Source organism: Mya arenaria, chromosome 2 (genome assembly GCF_026914265.1).
Source record: "Mya arenaria isolate MELC-2E11 chromosome 2, ASM2691426v1".
NCBI classification, from domain to species: domain Eukaryota; kingdom Metazoa; phylum Mollusca; class Bivalvia; order Myida; family Myidae; genus Mya; species Mya arenaria.
In genome coordinates this window covers 48,110,929-48,131,859 of record NC_069123.1, presented here as the reverse complement: position 1 = coordinate 48,131,859, position 20,931 = coordinate 48,110,929, and the positions used below count along the sequence as shown (strand labels likewise).

At 37.0% G+C, this 20,931-nt stretch overlaps 1 protein-coding gene across 1 annotated transcript; it reads left to right on the top strand.

The window, feature by feature from the left end:
• The first annotated feature begins 2,064 nt into the window (after positions 1-2,064).
• LOC128223712 (polycomb protein suz12-like) lies at positions 2,065-18,408 on the top strand. Its single transcript, XM_052933045.1, has 15 exons — positions 2,065-2,186; positions 7,296-7,342; positions 7,631-7,692; positions 8,130-8,198; positions 8,665-8,782; positions 10,473-10,731; positions 12,251-12,462; positions 13,099-13,243; positions 13,681-13,739; positions 13,981-14,136; positions 14,992-15,149; positions 15,544-15,633; positions 15,789-15,894; positions 17,452-17,531; positions 17,841-18,408. The coding sequence occupies exons 1-15, from the start codon at positions 2,105-2,107 to the stop codon at positions 18,061-18,063; spliced, it is 1,866 nt and encodes a 621-aa protein (XP_052789005.1). The 5' UTR covers positions 2,065-2,104; the 3' UTR covers positions 18,064-18,408.
• Positions 18,409-20,931: the final 2,523 nt, after the last annotated feature.

The following is a 20,931-nucleotide window of genomic DNA, read 5'->3' as shown; positions in this document are numbered from 1 at the left end:
TCCGGATCAAAACGCAGCACTAATAACTCTTTTATTATATACATTACTGATTAAATCACTTAGAAGCCACATCTTTGCATAATAATTTTTATTTTAAGGATGCACTCATTGGTTTAATGACGTCAATTTAATATTGCGCAACATACTTGTTATGACGGGACGTCACAAGAGTGGTATATGGCCGTATTGCACTGTCCAGAGCGGAATATGGGTTAAAGTATGTTGTGATATGTATTGCATGTGGATTGATGATGGGTATAAAATAAAGAATAAAATTATGTTTGGTAATCCATTCTCACTAGCAGTGTGATGAATTGCTGACACCATGTTATGAAATTTAATGGTCAAAGTATTTAAAAGACATTTCAATATTTCATACTTTAAAAACGATATTCATCTCATCTTAGTCTACTCAACTTGCTTTGCTATGTACAAAAGTCTGCAGCAGTAATATGAATAGCATTAAACAGAAGGCAGTGCCTAATATTTATCAACAGCACTAAGTTATCATGGTAATTTAACATGTTATATGAATTGAATACCAAGCACAAATTAAGAGGGAAATAATAATTCTTCACTTTTTAGATAAAAACTATTTCCTAATAGCATTGTGTATGCAGTCTGACATAGGTGTACAATGTAGATGTCTTTTATAAAAGTTGTTCAAAGTATGGCCCTGTGGTTTAAAGCTCCCCTAAAAAAGAGGTGACAGGTGTTCTATATAGTATATAATTACATCATTGAAAATCTTCTCTGAAACTGCAAATAACAGTCCTTTGATAAAAAAGGATTTGATCAAATTAAAGAAGTATGTGTGCCAACCACGTAAATTAATTTGTACAAGTCTTATTTAACGACTTTGAGAAATTCAAAAGAACTATGACTTTATCTGATTTAACGCTTTAACCCCCACCCCCTTCCTCACTCTACACACACTTAACTAGATTTTTCAAATTTCCTTTGCAGCTTGCAAGCAGTTTTAGTCTAAAGTTTAAGCTAGCCCATTAAACAGTGACCCCTTGTGATGTGAGCCGATCTTTTCAATGCTTAGAACATGGTTGTCAACATTCCCCTGAATGAAGCCCTAGTTCATCAGTGCTTTCAGCACTTTGATTATTGCATATAAATCAACCGACCTGGGAATTGCAGACTGCATCCCGATTCTATACAGTATACATCACTGGTACTTTCGTACGTGTGTATTTCCAACGTGACCTTGGTTTGAGACAATCACGGAATCGGGGATAGAATAAACGAGCGCGAATTAACAATCGACCACAGTATTGCTATATAAAAACGAATGATTCGCGAACTTGTATAAACGTGAAATACTGGCTTTTCACGCTTTATGCCTACCAAACTTATTATACTAATATGTCAACATCTTAAACAAAGGCTAAAAAAGTTTTGGAGTCCTTTCACTCTGTTCGTCTGCCTATGAGTTGGTGTTCCGAAAATATATATTCTGTTGCAGCAAAAAACATCAACAACTTTATTTGAATTCACATTTATTACAATTACATAAGTTACATATAATAAATATAAGTGAATAGGTTAAAATGAAAGCATAACTTATAAGGTATCCCTCCGCATGAATTCAAGTACACGATTTGCATTATTATGCGTACATGTAGGCCAAGTTAGACGTTGCATGTACATATTTATTTGTATGCAATTTATGAAAAAAATGTAACTGTTACTTATATCTAGTATCAGCAGAGATCATAGAGATATGGCCCTAGACTTAGCAATAACATCAAATTTCAAGCTTGTGGCATACGTTTGGGAACTATTCATTTTGTACCCAGACCATTTATTACCTTCCGAATGTTGGTCATTTCGTAACGGTGCAAAAATTGGAGGGTACGAAATGACTATAAACCATATGTTTCGACTATTTTTATGAATTAGCCGATAAATAACCGACATATAGTAATTATTCCACCGTTGATCAACGAGGGTCATTCAGCAAATGCTATCACGTTTTTAAAAGCCTTTCTCCAGAACCCTCATCAAGATGTAAAACAAAATAATACTGACTTTACGTTTCATTGCGAAACCGGTTTAACAGTGAAGAAAGTAGGACAAAGTCAAAAAGCGGAAAATGAAACCGAAGAAAAAAGAAAAAGTGATCAAGGCAGAAAGAAACGAAGCTGATATTGAAAAATGGCTCCAGACTTTTACAAGTTCGACTTTGATTCCCCATTCTTTCATTACTAATATGTGGAAGACTGCTCGAAGAATTATCATATAATTTCGCGATGTTCAATTGTATGATATTTACTGTCGTAAACAATGGAAACTATTCTTTATATGCTGATTGTCCTGAGTGCGTTGCTACTTAGCTTTCAATACTACAGCTCAAGTTGAAATTTAAAATTGAAGTCGTTATGTAGACCAGTTTTTGTTTTCTTTTCCCTTAAAGCTGCACTCTCACAGAGTGACCATTTTAACAACTTTTTTATTTTTTGTCTTAGAAAGAGCAAATTTTTTGGGTAAATATCTGCAATCCAATGGTATGAGATTGCTGATAAAAAAATCAGATCGTAGATTTACATATTTACGTTCGATAATGTTTTATGGCATAAAACATAATTTTTAGCTTGACTATTCGAAGAATATGGAGAGCTATACTACTCACCTAAGCGTCGGCGTCCGCGTCACCCCTTGGTTAAGGTTTTGCGTGCAAGCACACATAGGTTAATATCTCAGCAACTACTTGAGGTATTGCATTGAGACTTTATACAATGGTACTCAACCATCCAACCTTCTTAATTAACCAAGTTTGATAACTCTACTTTGTATTTAATGCCAATAATAGGCCTTTATTATTTGACTTAGAAATTCTGGTTAAGGTTTTGCGTGCAAGCACACATAGGTTAATATCTCAGCAACTACTTGAGGAATTGCATTGAGACTTTATACAATGGTACTCAATCATCCAACCTACTTAATTAATCAAGTTTGATAACTCTACTTTGCATTTAATGCCAATAATAGGCCTTTATTATTTGACTTAGAAATTCTGGTTAAGGTTTTGCGTGCAAGCACACATAGGTTAATATCTCAGCAACTACTTGAGGTATTGCATTGAGACTTGATACAATGGTACTCAACCATCCAACCTACTCAATTACAGACAATGCAAATGTCCGTCGGACAGTCGGACATGTCCGGTATATTTCCATTCTGACCGACGAAACTTTTGTTTTGGTCAGTCACAATGTCCGGTGAAAAATTACAGTCAGCACCGTATAATTTTCGGAAAATTTACTTTCAGTTTCTAAATAAATGTTCAGAGTTATTTTTAACTATTATATCATGATTATTCAGGGTGTTAATCCGTGTATCACTATTTGTAAACCCCGTTTCGACATGTTTCCGTAAAAGCCGATAAAACGCGTAAGGTTCCGATTTCAGCTCATACTCTAATACTTTTATTTTACGGAAATGTTCGGAAATTACAAAATTCCGTATGTATTTATTTTCGGCGAAGTGGTTCCCGGCAATCATTTTAATTTAGATATGAGCTGACTTTCTTTCTGCTCTGTTTAACTTTGCCAATAACAAGAAATCTACTTTCGTTTTTGCATAAATGTTGTTCCTGAGTTTGACTTGTAGTACAATTCGTTACATTTTATAACCGTGCTGTATCTTTAATTTAAAGATGAATTAAAAGAGTAAGATCTAGCTGTTCCATGGGTAGACGAACCAGATATGAGTTTTTTTGGGGAGGAAAGGGAAGAAAAAAATTATGACATAAGATCCGAATATTGATTTTTTTTACATGAAATTTAGCTTTTTTTGTAATTTATTATAGAACTGTAAGACAAATCTAACTAAAAAGATCTAAACCTGTTATAATGGGGATTTACAAAACTTATTTAAAAAAGAGGCTTAAAATCAAGGTTTAGGCTGATGTAACCGAATACTGTTTGTAACATTGCGACAGGTAAAAATTTGTTGCGACAGGTAAACTTAAGGTGTTTACCTGTCGCAATGTCCTGTGAAGAAGAAAAAGTTTTCGCGTTGTCTGCAATTAACCAAGTTAGATAGCTCTAGTTTGCATTTAATGCCAATAATAGGCCTTTATTATTTGACTTAGAAATTCTGGTTAAGGTTTTGCGTGCAAGCACACATAGGTTAATATCTCGGCAACTACTTGAGTTATTGCATTGAGACTTGATGCATTGGTACTCAACCATCAATCCTACTTAATTAACCAAGTTAGATAACTCTAGTTTGCATTTAATTCAAATAAGAGGCCTTTATTATTTGACTTAGAAATTCTGGTTAAGGTTTTGCGTGCAAGCACACATAGGTTAATATCTCTGCAACTACTTGTGGTATTGCATTGAGACTTGATACAATGGTACTCAACCATCCAACCCAATTAATTAACCAAGTTAGATAATCTACTTTGCATTTAATGCAAATAATTGCCCTTTATTATTCGACTTAGAAATTCTGGTTAAGGTTTTGTGTGCAAGCACACATTATTTTAATATCAAAGCAACTACTTGATGTATTACATTGAGACTCGATACAATGGTACTTGACCATCCAACCTACTTAATTAACCATGTAAGATAACTCTAGTTTCATTGAATGCAAATAATTGCCCTTTATTATTCGACATAGAAACTCTGGTCAAGGTTTTGCGTGTAAGCACACATAGGTTAATTTCTAAGTAACTACTCGATGTATTGAATTGAGACTTTATAGAATGGTATTCAACCACTCAACGTAATTGAATAACCAAGATATATAACTGTATTTTGCAAATAATTGCCCTTTATTATTAGATTTAAAAAATCTGGTTGAAATTTTCCATGTAACCACATTTATGTTACTATCTCAGCACATCATGAATTGCATTGAACTCTAATCAAACAGTGATCCATGCATGTTTCAGTTTGGCCAAAACTTTTCAATTCTTACATTGAAAAGCGGCAGAATAGTCGAGCGCGCTGTCTCTGTGACAGCTCTTGTTTGAACTTATACATAAAAATCTGCGATCTGATTTTTTGTCAGCAATCTTACATAACTGGTTTTGATGGATTTCCGCAAAAATTAGCTTGTTTCAAGACAAAAAATAAAAAAAAGTTGACAAAACGTTCAATCTGTGAGAGTGCAGCTTTAACTTGGCTCTTTATTTATTTTATCCTGTCACTTGCATACATATCGATCCAATAACAAGATGCCGTGTAAATTTTAGTTTATTAGGATAGTAGACCACGTGATGTTTATCTACAGTCAGGTGGTCATGTGACCGCGAAAACGAACTTCTTTTCTATATCCTGCAATGTCAGAGGAACAGCACAAATACTGTTTCAGTATCTTATCAATGGACCACCAACAGCCGACCTCAACAATCACTCGCCCATAAAGTCCCATCATTATGCAAGATAATGACACTGGCAAAACAATCGACCTGAAAATCTACATGTGATGTGAAAATCTTACCCCACCCACTAATGCTGGAAACTGTGAAACAGCATTCAACGATACTCGTCGATAGTTTATTCCATTTCTGTGGTGAATGACAAAATCTCACTTACAACAGAAATGTATGATCTCTTCGCCGGTGCAGTTCTGAACATCCAACACTATTAACATGAATTAAATCCATTTAATATTTGTCGATTATTTGTAAACACTCTTGATCTTGAATCTTGACCTGTGTACTGTACTCTGTGACTTGCGGAATAATTGTTACATCATCAGATCATGTTTAGAGACTGATCCATGCTTATGCACGTTTAAAAGCTTTTTATGTTTTGAATTGATATTTACGTATTAAAATGCAATGACTTTGAATATAAACGTATTGAAAAAAGTTGAACAGTTTTGAGAACTATTTTGGGGGCGATTTAAACATGGATACCGGGTGTGATGACGTCAACAGGGGAAAAAACAGTTGGCTCCCTTATTTTTAAAGATACTTAATAATTTTAAGGTTTTTATAGTGTTTAATTAACAAAGTAACAGGATAAATAGAATACTAGGTTAGTGCCGTGAAGGAGAAAGTTTATCTGGCTCGGCTTCGATTTTATCGGGTTCGCCTTCGGCTCACCCGATAAATTCCTCCGCCTTGCCAGATAAACTTCCTCCATCCACGGCACTAATCTAGTATTTTATATATATTTGATATTCCCTGACCTTAGAAGCTGACGTTAAATAGGAATAAGGATCCTCTAAAACAGAGGTTAGAACGGTCTGGTGAAAATGGTAAAGATGGATTTGTTTAATGGTATTCTAGGTGCCCCCCTCTCACTAACAGTTTGTAGGTTCCATCTCCAGCAGGGGTACTTTATCATGGTCTCTAGAAGAAAACAAGCACTGGTTTCAGCAGACTGTAAACAAGGAACCAGACTCAAGAGGGATTCATATCAGCTTTTAACTGTTTTTCAGAATTGATCTAAAAAAAAGTTTTTAAATGAATTATGCCTTTTCTAAAAGTTTTATAAACCCTTTTATGTGTCAAAATCCCCTAGTCCGCCGTCAATGAGTCTTTTGACGATTTTTTTACTATGGCAGACTCGTAACATCCACCATCCCAGCAAAAAGCAACAAATTGTCCTTATGCAGTGAATCCTCACGGACACAGTTTTAAAATTATCTCTGTTACAAATTCAAATCTATTAAAATATTATTGCCTACTATTAAACACATATTTATACATGTCATTATGCCAAAAAAACATGTTCAGGTATCATAAAACACTTACATGTGTCGATTGTTTATCAAGTATCCAGATATCTGTAAATCTGGGACAAATCTGACAGGTGCACATTTATAAAACTGTATTTGTGACCCAGAATATATTTATGTAAAAATAATGACTCTAATGACAAATTCAATCCAGTTTAGATCACTGTCGGGTATATATTGAAAAAAATTGTCATTATTATTCAACATTGATGCATAATATTAATTATTACTATATATTCTTTTGCCCTGTGTTAAACGGTAGAGAGTTGAAGCATTTAATACGGGGATACATAAGAAATGTCAAAAGTGACTATAAGAGCTCTAAGAAAGTCCAAGTTCTCAACACCAACTGATTTTCAAATCTATTTTTGAACTCCTTGTAATTCTATCTGGAAAAAATATATCAACAGTTATATGTTATCAAAATTAAGGATTTGATACATAAATGCTTCTTTTAATATGACCAAAATTGGGCAATTTAATAGTCATAAGTAAGAGGTCTTGCCTGTTTGCACCAAAACATTCCATTACACTTGCGCAAGTTTTCAAACAAGTTGTTTAACACTTTATTTCAATTGCAGAACCAACACAGATCTACAGATACCTACGGACAAGACATCTTGTTTCAGTAAGGTGTTTTAGCGTTTTTACCATTCATTTATGTTTATGTGACTACTTGAATATTGTTAGAAAAAACAAAATGCGCAAAACAAATAGCTGCACAACACTGGATGTATTCAATTGTAATTTGTATATACATGCCTAAAACTGTGAAAAAAATTAGTAATTAATGTTAGTTAAATGTAAGAATTGGCTGCATTATATATTAATATTTAATACACATGTACAATGTATTTTGAGTAAGTTGTTAAAATCACACTTATGTAACAGTAACATTTAAAATATTTGTTTGCAGCCATTGTTTCTCCAGCGGAATTTGTGGTATATGAAGCACAGAAGGAAACCCAATCCACTTAGGTATGCTCGATTATCAAGCTATTATTTGGGTATGTCTGATCAACAAGGTATGTCTGATCATCTATGAATGTCTTATCATGTGGATATGTCTGATTATCTGAATGTATCTGATCATATAAAGATGTATCGCTGATTCTTTTGGTAAGAATGATCATCTGGATATTTAAGTATGTCTGATCATCTTTTTATGTCTGATAATGTATGTCTGATCATCTGGGTATGGCTGATCTTTTGAATAATTCCATCTCAGTCATGTAAAAGAATATGTATAAAATTAAATGAAAATTAGACATGCATTTAAACATGCATTTAATGTTTTATTTGAATTATAAATATCTATCAACTAACTATCAATTTTGATTTTTAAATCTAAATATTTATAAAATGCAAATGAAAAAGTTTTTGATAATAATAATATGCCATTATTGATATTTAAGGAAGAGTTTTAAAGTTGACAGCCTACTAGAGAAGAAGAAACCAGTCCAAGAAGAGAATAGCAAACAGTGGTGAGAATGATTTCTATCAGATAATATTTTTCTGCGCATGTTATCAGTTTCTTATGAGGATACTTCTGATATTTCATGCAATTTTAAAACTTAAGATCACCAATCATAAGAAGCAAACTTTGCATATAACTTTAATGTATTGTTCACATAGTATAGAAGCATCAGTTGTACATTGTGTATGTTATTTGAAATTGCCTAGTATAAAGCTTAAACTCATTTATTTTACGATTGTGAAATAAGTTATTACAACATAATATTTATCACTGTCATTGGCACGATGTTACACAGTGTTATAGGGGAATTCGGATAACCCGGAGGAAACCCACTTGTACGGCTTGATGACCACAACCCAAACTCACATGCGCCCAGGCCAGGAATCGAACCGGGGTCGCCTTGGTAAGAAGCAAGTGCGCTAACCGGACAATTGCCTAGATCTGTTGATTATTTTCCCTTGTCTTTGTTTTAGTGTTGGGAGTCGTCACCTGCGACTGGACCTAGAGGGGTTTTATGATGACCATCTGCCCCAGGGTGTCACAGAAGTCGAGGTGGAGGCCATTCTTACTCGCATACAGCACACACGCAAGGTTGGCTTAAGACACATTATTGTTAATGAATTATTTTTGCATTTCTTACTTATGTTATTTAAGTTATTAACAACAAGCATTAGTTATGTTTGATTACAATGAGGAAGGTTGGGATTTATGTTTTTTTACAATAACCAGACAAAATTAGGCAATTCTATATTAAAATAATGTTTGCAATATATCAGCTACTTCAGTCTTCAAAATTGACTTTTGAAATTAATCATATATTCTAGAAACCTATTTTTGAAAATTTGCCTACCCAAATAAATATTGACCTGCCCAAAATAGTGTGTGTAATTTGTAAACTGTAAATGCTCTAAAAGACAAATATGTTGTTATATATAGAATTATTTTATTGAAACTTACATGTATTACACAGAATAAGACACAGGAGTCTTTTATTTATTCTCTACTGTACAAATCATGTTTTCAATTTCGCTTCATACTGCCTTTTTCATGTTTTTATTATGCCCCCTTTTGAAAAAAGTGGGGTATATTGTTTTGCACATGTCGGTCGGTCGGTCGGTCGGTCGGTCTGTCTGTCGGTCGGTCGGTCGGTCGGAATACCAAATGGTTTCCGATCAATAACTTGAGAACGCTTTGACCGAGGGACCTCATACTTGGTATGTGTATTGGTCATCACCAGCAGATGAACCCTATTGATTTTGAGGTCAGTGGGTCAAAGGTCAAGGTCAGTGTGACCTTTACATGAAAAACGGTTTCCGATCAATAACTTGAGAACGCTTTGACCCAGGAACCTCATACTTGGTAGGTGTATTGGTCATGACCAGCAGATGAACCCTATTGATTTTGAGGTCAGTGGGTCAAAGGTCAAGGTCAGTGTGACCTTAACATGAAAAACGGTTTCCGATCAATAACTTGAGAACGCTTTGACCCAGGGACCTCATACTAGGTAGGCTTATTGGTCATGACCAGCAGATGAACCCTATTGATTTTGAGGTCAGTGGGTCAAAGGTCAAGGTCAGTGTGACCTTTACATGAAAAACGGTTTCCGATCAATAACTTGAGAACGCTTTGACCCAGGAACCTCATACTTGGTAGGTGTATTGGTCATGACCAGCAGATGAACCCTATTGATTTTGAGGTCAAAGGTCAAGGTCAGTGTGACCTTAACATGAAAAACGGTTTCCGATCAATAACTTGAGAACGCTTTGACCCAGGGACCTCATACTAGGTAGGCTTATTGGTCATGACCAGCAGATGAACCCTATTGATTTTGAGGTCAGTGGGTCAAAGGTCAAGGTCAGTGTGACTGTAAGCTGAAAAAAGGTTTTCTGATTGTCCATATTTTATTTTCTTATATAGTAGACAGTAGAAATTTATATGTCACTAAATGCATGAGTTGAAGTATCAGTTTTCAGTGAACATCTAGTTCCCTTTTAATTCAGTATACCAGGCCAAGCATCATTCACATACTACAATTTGGCAAATAATTTCATAAAAAAAAATAGAAACAAAATAAGCTCAACACTGGCATCTGATTATTATTGGTTCCTAACTAATAATTTTGTGCTGACGTCACTCAGAAATCGTTCTTAGATCTATAAATGGTAAATTGTGATCATGTGCAAGTCTTTACAACTTATTTGAATAATTTATGATATAATAATTTATTTTGCAATTTATCAAACTTCATAAAGGTAGTGGCAAGATCATTTAATTTTTTCAGCATGGTGATGAAGTATTGAATGTTAAGCCGACAAGTTTGGGAAAGGTTAATGTACCAGTCAACCCCAACTGGACCAAGTCTAGCCTGGATGGTACTCAGTGTGAGGAAAGCACTGAGCCATGCCTAGCCAAAATCATCTCCAAGGATGGGCTGACATTCCAGCCCCATGACGGCCAACACAGCATCAGTCTTCATCTCAGTGTCACCTGTCATCTCAGCCTTAGTGTCTCGAATGGAGGAGGCAATGGAGACAATGCAGGTGAGTTTCTAAAATGAGAAGGTAGTGGGGACAATTCAGGTGACTGAGGTGAGTCTCTCGAATGGAGGAAACAGTTGGGACAATACAGGTGACTGAGATGAGTCTTTTAAATGGAGGAGGCAGTGGGGACAATGCAGGTAAGTCTCTCCAATGGAGGAGGCAGTGGGGACAATGTAGTAGTCTCTCAAATGGAGCAGGTAGTTGGGACAAGGTGAGTCTCTCGAATGGAGGGGGTAGTGGGGACAATGCAGGTGAGTCTCTTGAATGGAGGGGGCAGTGGGGACAATGCAGGTGAGTCTCTTGAATGGTGGAGGCAGTTGCGACAATGCAGGTGAGTCTCTTGAATGGAGGGGGTAGTGGGGACAATACAGGTGAGTCTCTTGAATGGAGGGGGCAGTGGGGATAATGCAGGTGAGTCTCTTGAATGGAGGAGGTAGTGGGGACAATGCAGGTGAGTCTCTTGAATGGAGGGGGTAGTGGGGACAATACAGGTGAGTCTCTTGAATGGAGGGGGCAGTGGGGATAATGCAGGTGAGTCTCTTGAATGGAGGAGGTAGTGGGGACAATACAGGTGAGTCTCTTGAATGGAGGGGGTAGTGGGGACAATGCAGGTGAGTCTCTTGAATGGAGGAGGTAGTGGGGACAATGCAGGTGAGTCTCTTGAATGGAGGGGGTAGTGGGGATAATGCAGGTGAGTCTCTTGAATGGAGGGGGTAGTGGGGACAATGCAGGTGAGTCTCTTGAATGGAGGGGGCAGTGGGGACAATGCAGGTGAGTCTCTTGAATGGAGGGGATAGTGGGGACAATGCAGGTGAGTCATTTGAATGGAGGAGGCAGTGGGGACAATGCAGGTGAGTCTCTTGAATGGAGGAGGCAGTGGGGACAATGCAGGTGAGTCTCTTGAATGGAGGAGGCAGTGGGGACAATGCAGGTGAGTCTCTTGAATGGAGGAAGCTGTGGGGACAATGCAGGTGAGTCTCTTGAATAGAGGAGGCAGTGGGGACAATGCAGGTGAGTCTCTCGAATGGAGGATGCAGTGGGGACAATGCTGGTGAGTCCCTTAAATGGAGGAGGTAGTGGGGACAATGCAGGTGAGTCTCAATGCAGGTGAGTCTCTTGAATGGAGGAGGCAGTGGGGACAATGCAGGTGCGTCTCTTGAATGGTGGAGGCAGTTGCGACAATGCAGGTGAGTCTCTCGAATGGAGGAGGCAGTGGGGACAATGCAGGTGAGTCTCTCGAATGGAGGAGGCAGTGGGGACAATGCAGGTGAGTCTCTCGAATAGAGGAGGCAGTGGGGACAATGCAGGTCCCTTGAATGGAGAAGGCAGTGGAGACACCTATCTGTACCTTATAATTGATTGTTTATTGATTTTTTCTACATATCTGTAGAAATGTGTATTTATTATTGTTGGTTATTATCATTGCTCATACACATTGGCACATTATATTATAAAATGTATGTGTTGTGACGATATACTAGGTGCAAGTCAATAAATTGTCTGTTTGTCTGTCATGTAGATGAGCCTGCGAGTAAGAAGCGTCGAAATGTACCTGGGTCGAACCCATCTAGGCTAGAGGAGAACGTGGTGGTATATGGTGCTGAGCTCTCGCTGTATGGTCGCCAACATCGATGCCTCCTTGATGCCGGCATGTATGACCTCATCCTGCAGGAGCAAGGATCCAAGTTCTCAACACAAGGCACACGCTGGGAGACTGCCGCGGGCAAGAGGGTGGGGTATTTAAAGAAGTTCATCTGTAGTCATGAATATAGTGTCCTTTATAACTTCAAATGAGGAGATTTCTACATCTACCTCTCAGTCTCCTTTTCGTATGTCTGATATTGAAATAAAATAGAAAAAGGGCATGTCTGGTTTGCATGGTTAGCTTATGAGTATAGTACCCAGGGTTATCAATAAGTTTCGGTTTAACCGTCTCAAATAGTAAAGTAAACGACCAGCTTCTACTTATTCTACTGAAAATTCATTTAGTTTTCCAAATTTGAACCGGCCCTATTGCCATTTGAACCGTCCATTTTGGCCGGCAGCCGGTTCTTATTGAGAACACTGAGTACCTTGACTTTCTACATAAAAACCTGAAAAATATCCACAGAACCTGATACTGGCTCAGCCTACTGTCAAATTGACATCTATGTGTGTCACAAAAAGTCTTGCCATTATGTGTAAGGGCCATAAGGTACTATAACTGTGTTGACTGCTGCAGCCTATTGATGTCCTGGAAGTATTTGCTATGTGAAACTTCTATTAAAGTACTATACGGTACTTGTCTTGTTGTAGACAATTGATTTTCTGTAAATATTTGCAAAGTGCAAGAACTATTTAAATACATAACTATTTTGACTGTTGCAGCCAATTGATGTCCTGGAAGTTTTTGACACCAGCCCAACACTGAAGTTCAAGCTGTCATGGACAGACGATGCAGAGGGGCTTAAACCAAGCACTATACCACCCTGTGAATATGCCAGAAACAACAACTACCCCACCTCTGGCTCTGGTAAGATGGGGCTTAACCAATATTTTGGATTTTATCTGAATGAGGGTTTAAGCTGAAGGGTCATGGAAGGGTGCTGCACCCTGTCCTATTTTAGTAGCACCCTTCTGCCCTCGATAAGACCAGCATGGGCACCCTTCTCCCTTCATAGAATTAATTGCTCATGCCTGTCAAAAATTTCTTTCGTATTGTTTAAATCTTATAATTATATTCTAAATACATACACACTTTTTGGCAGTTGCATCCTCATATTACTTCAATTAATAACAATTTCTAACATATTCTGCCGTATTCAAGTTTTTCATTGCCCGGTTCATTGGGTCCTCTTTTCCCTTAGCACCCTTTCCCTTTCTGAAGCACCCTTTCCCTTTCTGAAGCACCCTGTTCTTTTTAAATCCTGGCTAGAACCCTATCAACAAATGTGTACACTTTCTTCACAGATTCCTCGAGTCTTCAAATAAAGGAAGAAGGCCAATCCACTCCTCAAAAGAAAATTCAGGTATTACTTGTATAATAATCCTTAGGTTAGCTTTCTCTCAATCAATGTTATCTATGTGAAGTAAGACAAATTATCTTACTTGTTATGTTTGAAAATAGTATGCTTTAATAGTTTAAAATATTAAATGGATTTGAATTATTGTGAATGTCAGTCATTACGACTGCAAGTACTAAATAAAGCTGAATTGAATATAATGAAGGATCTTTTTTATAGACAAGAACTTCATGTTTACTTTTGTTAGGTTGTGTACAACTTCTTGTACGATGAGAACACACGACAGCAGACGGATGCACGTGAGGACCTTGTGTGCCCCTGGTGCACGATCAACAGTGGCGACCTCTACAGTCTGCTTAAACACCTCAGGCTGTGTCATCCCAGGCTCAACTTCATCTACACAGTCAGTTCCACTTATAATATAAAAAAAATTAGCTCACGTTATTCAAATGTAAATGTCTGGTTATTGTGATGCTGATGGTATTATCCTAGGCGTTGTGCAAAAACTTGACCTTGACCATATCTCAAACCCTGTTTAAGATAATCAAATGAAAATTGGTATACATGTTGTTGGAGACAATATGCACATGTGTAGCAAGGCTCGTTCTCTGACTAATAATTGTAAAGTTATGCCCATTTTTTCACACTAACATTCAAAAACTTTAACCATGGCAATTTTTCAAGAGATTTTTATAAAATTTGATGAAAATTGGTTCGCAGGTTGCCAGAAAAAATATGCACATTTACAGCAAAGCCAATAACTCTGAATTTAATCATTAATGAGTTATGCCCCTTTTTTACAAATAAAATTATGCAAAATGTGTTCAAGATATTCAAATGACACCACAACAGCATGTTACCAAATATAATACACATTGGGGTTAAGTCAATAACCTTTACTTGAGTAAGCATCGAGATCTGCTCCTTTTTTGGACCAAAAAACAATTGACAAGGATTGGTGTTTGCCCTGCGACCCTCTCAAGTTTTCGATGGTGCAACACTTACTCCCTCTGACTGCTGTACAACATAAACTTTGCCTTTGATGTGAGTAGTCACTGGTTTGATCCTCTCTCAGAAGTACAACATATCCCCATATATCCTGGAATCTTACATTTTCACTAAATTATTCATAATATCTGTACATGCACCAGTATATAAAGGCTAAAGATGACAAAAATGGCTAAATTAAAACAAACAGGACTGAATTCCTGAAAAACAATTGTTCACCTGCTTGTGATTACATTAAGCTACTTTTCAGCCGACACCAACTGGTCATCAGATTGATGTATCTCTCAACGACTGTTATGACGGGGCGTATGCGGGAAACCCCCAGGACCTGAACTCCCATTTAGGCTTTGCCTTTCACAGACTTGGTCCTGTACAACGCACGTCCATCACACACGTCATTGTCTACAGGTAGGCTGGGATAAAATTATTATGGCTCTACTTTAAAATCATGGATCCCCTCATTGTACTTTATTAAAGGCTTGGACGAAGTAAATAATAACATTGTATGCCTCTATTTTGTGAATTAAGTTGTGTTGATGAATGTCTTAATTTTTGAACACTGAAGTGTTAAAAGCTATCAATTTCAAAATGATATTTTAAATATTTAGTTATTTTGCAAATTGTTAACTTGCCCTTTAAAGATAAAATAAAGGGAGAATGGTACTTTTTTAAATAACCTTTTTTTCGCTGAACTTCAGCTATCTCATCAACCACTCACCAGTATTTTGTACATGTTCTTATTTTGGTCATCTACACTGAATGTTGGTGTTGTCATGTGTACATTTCCAACTGATATTTTCAGACCAAAAATTCCATCTCAGACCCTGCAGGAATTCTTTGAACCAGAGAAGGAGAACCAGGTCTGCAGGCAGATTATCCAGGGACATAACAGGTAAACCCACAGGCTCCAGGCCTACCCTTGTCAGGCAGTATAATTAAGGATGGGTTCAGTAAAAAATAAATTAAGTATGCAAAAAATGTATTTAAAATCAATACAAACAGGTGCTCAAATTCATGATTTTATAAAAGAGGGCTTGTAAATTGTAGGTTGTATTACCGTACGATCACATGCCAGCCATTGAAGCCGCAAGAAGTGAACCAAGACAGCGAGGATGAAGTGACACCTGGATGGCTGTGTCAGAAGTCTGTCAATGTACGTACTATATTGGCTGTGTCAGAATTCTATCAATGTACAAACCATGTTGTCTGTGTTAGAAGACTGTCAATATATGTACAATGTTGGCTGTGTCTGAAGTCTGTCAATGTACATACTATGTTGGCTGTGTCAGAAGTCTGTCAATGTACATACTATGTTGGCTGTGTCTGAAGTCTGTCAATGTACATACTATGTTGGCTGTGTCAGAAGTCTGTCAATGTACGTACTATATTGGCTGTGTCAGAATTCTATCAATGTACAAACCATGCTGTCTGTGTTAGAAGACTGTCAATATATGTACAATGTTAGCTGTGTCTGAAGTCTGTCAATGTACATACTATGTTGGCTGTGTCAGAAGTCTGTCTATATATGTACTATATTGGCTTTGTCAGAAGTCTGTCTATGTACCAACCATATTGGCTGTGTCAGAAGTCTATTAATGTACATATCATGTTGGTTGTGTTAGAATTAAGTCAATGAACATGTTGTCTGTGTCAGAAGTCTGTCAATGTATGTTAATAGCAATGATGTCTGTGTCAGAAGTCGGTTAATGTACATACCATGTTAGCTGTGTCAAAATTCTGTCAATGTATGTACAATGTTGGCCGTGTCAGAAGTCTGTCAATGTACATACTACATGTATGTTGGCTGTGTCAGAAGTGTGTCAATGTATGTACAATGTTGGCTGTGTCAGAAGTCTGTCAATGTATGTACAATGTTGGCTGTGTCAGAAGTATGTCAATGTACTAGTATGTACTATGTTGGCTGTGTCAGAAGTCTGTCAATGTATGTACAATGTTGGCTGTGTCAGAAGTCTGTCAGTTTATGTACAATGTTGGCTGTGTCAGAAGTCTGTCAATGAACATACTATGTTGGCTGTGTCAGAAGTCTGTCAATGAACATGCTATGTTGGCTATCTCAGTAGTCTGTCAATGTATGTACAATGAGTTGTGTCAGAAGTTTGTTAGTGTACATACCATGTTAGTTGTGTCAGAAGTCTGTCAATGAACGTACTTTGTTGGCTGTGTCAGAAGTCTTTCAATGTATGTGCAATGTTAGTTGTGTCAGAAGTCTGTCAATGAACATACTATGATGGCTGTGTCAGACATAGGTCAAAGAACACAGTATGTATTTTTATGCCATATATGACCCATGATGAAGGATTGAAGGTCATTTGGCGGTTATTTATCGATAATGAATTTTCTGGAATTGATGAATGCCCTGGTCAAGATGGCAATTTGCATGCTAAAAAAGTAGTAAAATTTCAACAACAAAAATGAGTATAACTCTGTACATGTACTATGTATTAATGGAAAGGTTCTCTCATTGTCCTTAGTAAACTATATTTTCATCATCTTTTCATAATAAAGAATAACATCATTTTCTTTTGTAAACTATATTTATATGTTTTTAGAAATTATATACAATGTAATTTTATAAGGTTTCTGATTTACATTTCAGTTGACATTTTGATCATAATCATGTGCACATTATAACTTTAAAGATCATGTCTTTAATACAATTTATGAGTGTAAATGTGTGTATTCATTGCAGCTGATAGATGAGTTTACGGATGTAAATGAAGGAGAGAAAGAGCTGATGAAGATGTGGAACACACACTGCATGAAATACGCGTAAGGCTCAATAAGTTACCTTAAATTGAACAAGGAATACATTAAATATAGAAAAACAATCGCAGTAGTAGTATGTTGATCTTGTCTTCCTTAATTAGACAAGAAGTTTCATGGCCATGACTTGATTGCATTTATAAATTGCCATTTGAAACTGAAACAAGTGATATTTAGTGTCTCCCTAAAGTTGATCACAGGTATGGTCAAGCCTTTATGAATAATTAATATAAATTGTAGTAAACAAAAAAAGCTTCAGTATGCCATTATTCACTTTGACACTCACCATTTTTTGCATATTTGTTATATATCCAGGTACATCGCAGACTGTCAGATTGGTCAGGCGTGTCAGTCGTTCCTGGAGGAGCATGGTCGTGAGGTCGTCACCAAGAACATCGTCAAGAACTTCATACTGCACCTCTCCAGCCTGTATGACTACAGCCTGATAAGCCTCGACATTGTCCAGCGCTCCATGTGGCAGCTTTACACTGTCCAGGATGACCTTGAGACTGCGGGGCTGGTGCCAACCAATAGCTGATGAGATCGGCCCTAGTTTCTTTTTGTGACAAATTCATGCACTTTCTAACAATGTGTAGTAGAGTTTAAAGGGTTTTTTTCTGTTCATGACCTGTTGTGTGGAGAATGTTGGTGCTATCCATGTGACTCATGTTTGAAGACAGTGGAGTACCTGTGAAATAAAGAAACAGATAACATGTATGTTCTAGCTCAAGATCGACTCTTTTGACTGTGTGCCACTGTGTTTATAAACATTCAACAACAAGGCCATCAAATTATAAACTGTAAAATTCCAGAAATCTTTATTTTCTGTACTGTGCAATTTTTTTTCATTTTTAACTGAATAAACTACTGCAGTTCTAAACAATGGTGATTTTATCGTTATTATGTATGTTTACGTAGTCCTATGGGTCTTGAGATTATACACACATTTTCTGGTACTCAGAGCCAGATTTAGTGAGATTATACACGAGCACTTGTGTGGCACCAACAACCCGAGTTATTAAGATCATACACGGCCCCTTACGCGACACCCACAGCTATTCGCGCGAGTGTAAATTTCAGTCACAATAATTGTGGTTGACAGTAATTGTTATCAAGAAAAGCATTCATATAAAAATTCAATAAATAACATGCGGTATGGTGTATAACATTTTAATATACCCGGTAGCGTTATAGAACGTTAACGCCCATTACGCTTGATACCGTTCCAGTATGGAAGTTAATGTGTAGACAAAAAAATAGACAAAAGTCTCAAACATGGTACAAAGCCTTTCAGTGGGACTTGTTTCATGTCCTCGCACCATGACAGAAACAATAGTATGAAACTGTTTCAGTGTGACAATTTCGTTAGAATAACATTTTAAATTCATTCGATAATTGATCACAACACAAAAATATGTCTCCGAAGTTGACACCACTATAAGATGAAGTGCTTTTGGGTCTGTGATTTTAGTGTTTTTTTCGGAGAAAAATCTTGCGACTTGGCTTCATTGTTCTCAGTGTGCAAACACTTTAGCACCACTCAAACCGTTCTAAGATAATTTGGTACGCATGTTAATATATAGCTTGGCCATTTACTCTGACGTGAATAAATGAAATAATGAGTTGTGCCGCATTTTCGACATTAAAACAAGAAACGAACGTTGGCTTTCGCTCAGCGGCGGTCTTGTATTTTTTTGCCAGTTATTTAATTCCATAGCCATAAACGCGTTTTGTGTCAGAGCCGGGTTAATTTCGTTAATGTGTTTCACATGTGCTCGTTGAAAAGGTTATAAAGCTTATGTATGTTTACGTATGTTACGTTTTAGGAGAATACATATAAAGACAAAGTGAAATGGGAGTTTCTCTGCATCAGTGGAAAGCACTATGCATTTGTCTTCAGTAATACGACTTGTACTGTCCTGCTATGTGCGCGGTAGGTCGAATCTAACTCAGGGCCGTCTTGGTGCAGGAGTAGCAGTGGTTGCCGCTCATGCTCCGGAGACTTCTCGGACGTGCAAATTCCCTCGTTGCAGAAACGCGTTACGATTCGAGCATGTAACCGAAGATCCATTGGTGACTGACTATACACAGTGGACTAAAGGGACTTCCAGGAACACGAGGCCGTCGAGACATCTGAGTGCAACGTTTTCATGGGTGAAATTGTGTTAGAAATTACTAGTAATACTGACGTTAAGCGTCTTCATAACAAATGGTCGATGGTATTGGAACATCTGTAGAAAAGTTAGTGCATGTTGAGCTACCCAAGCAAAACGAAACAGTCGATTCTGTAAATATTCTTTCCGACCGGTTGAAAAATGTTGAAAAGTCGGCAGCAGAATATCAATCTCAACAAAATTAACCCATTTGAATAATAAGCTAACTAGCACATTAGGTCATAGATGATAAAGAGATAAACAGTATACTGAAAATGATCAATGGATTATATAAACTTTATATAAACATTTCAAATATACTTGAGAAAAAACACCATTCAGGCTTGATCACGTTTTTGCTTTAAAAGAAAAAAATGATATAAAACTTGATAAAACAAATTTTGTTTTAAATGAATTACTCCCTTTGAAGTAATCAGTTTAAAAGTTATAAAACAAAGTGGGGTTATAGTAACACCAAATGCTGCCTCTATCATAAATAATAGCATCAGGGAATGAATATAAACAGATAAATCAAAAACCGCACAAGTGTTACCGTTATATGAAACGTATATTGAAAACAATACACATTCAGTGTTTCCGGAAAAAAAATCCTGTATTAACGCATTGAATTGTTTGATAGATACTTGGGTTAGAGATGTCGACAGCGGCAAGCTTATTGGAAATATTTGTCTTCAACCCAGGAAACATTTGATTTAATGGATCATGAAATCTTTTTGCACATATTAAAATTGTACGTTTTTTCAGACAATGCATTGGCGTGAATAACCGACTGGAAATAATGGAGTAGCTTAATATCAACATCAACATCTAACTCTGATTTTTCGAATCCCCAACTGGCAACTAGCAGGTTGTTAAATATTCGAATGCCCAACTGGCAACTAGCAGGTAGTTGTAGTTGAATATTCGAATCTCCAACTGGCAACTAGCAGGTAGTTAAATATTCGAATGCCCAACTGGCAACTAGCAGGTAGTTAAATATTCGAATCCCCAACTGGCAACAAGCAGGTAGTTGAATATTCGAATGTCCAACTGGCAACAAGCAGGTAGTTGAATATTCGAATGCCCAACTGGCAACAAGCAGGTAGTTAAATATTCGAGTCCCCAACTGGCAACTAGCAGGTAGTTAAATATTCGAATCCCCAACTGGCAACTAGCAGGTAGTTGAATATTCGAATCCCCAACTGGCAACTAGCAGGTAGTTGAATATTCGAATGCCCAACTGGCAACTAGCA

Bases quoted from the DNA above. Each gene is read 5' to 3' on its own strand.
- LOC128223712 (XM_052933045.1), top strand. From the start codon at position 2,105: ATGAAACCGAAGAAAAAAGAAAAAGTGATCAAGGCAGAAAGAAACGAA. The intron at 2,187-7,295 runs GTTCGACTTTGA...TTTCAATTGCAG, and splicing joins ATGGCTCCAGACTTTTACAA to AACCAACACAGATCTACAGA. The intron at 8,199-8,664 runs GTGAGAATGATT...TCTTTGTTTTAG, and splicing joins GAAGAGAATAGCAAACAGTG to TGTTGGGAGTCGTCACCTGC.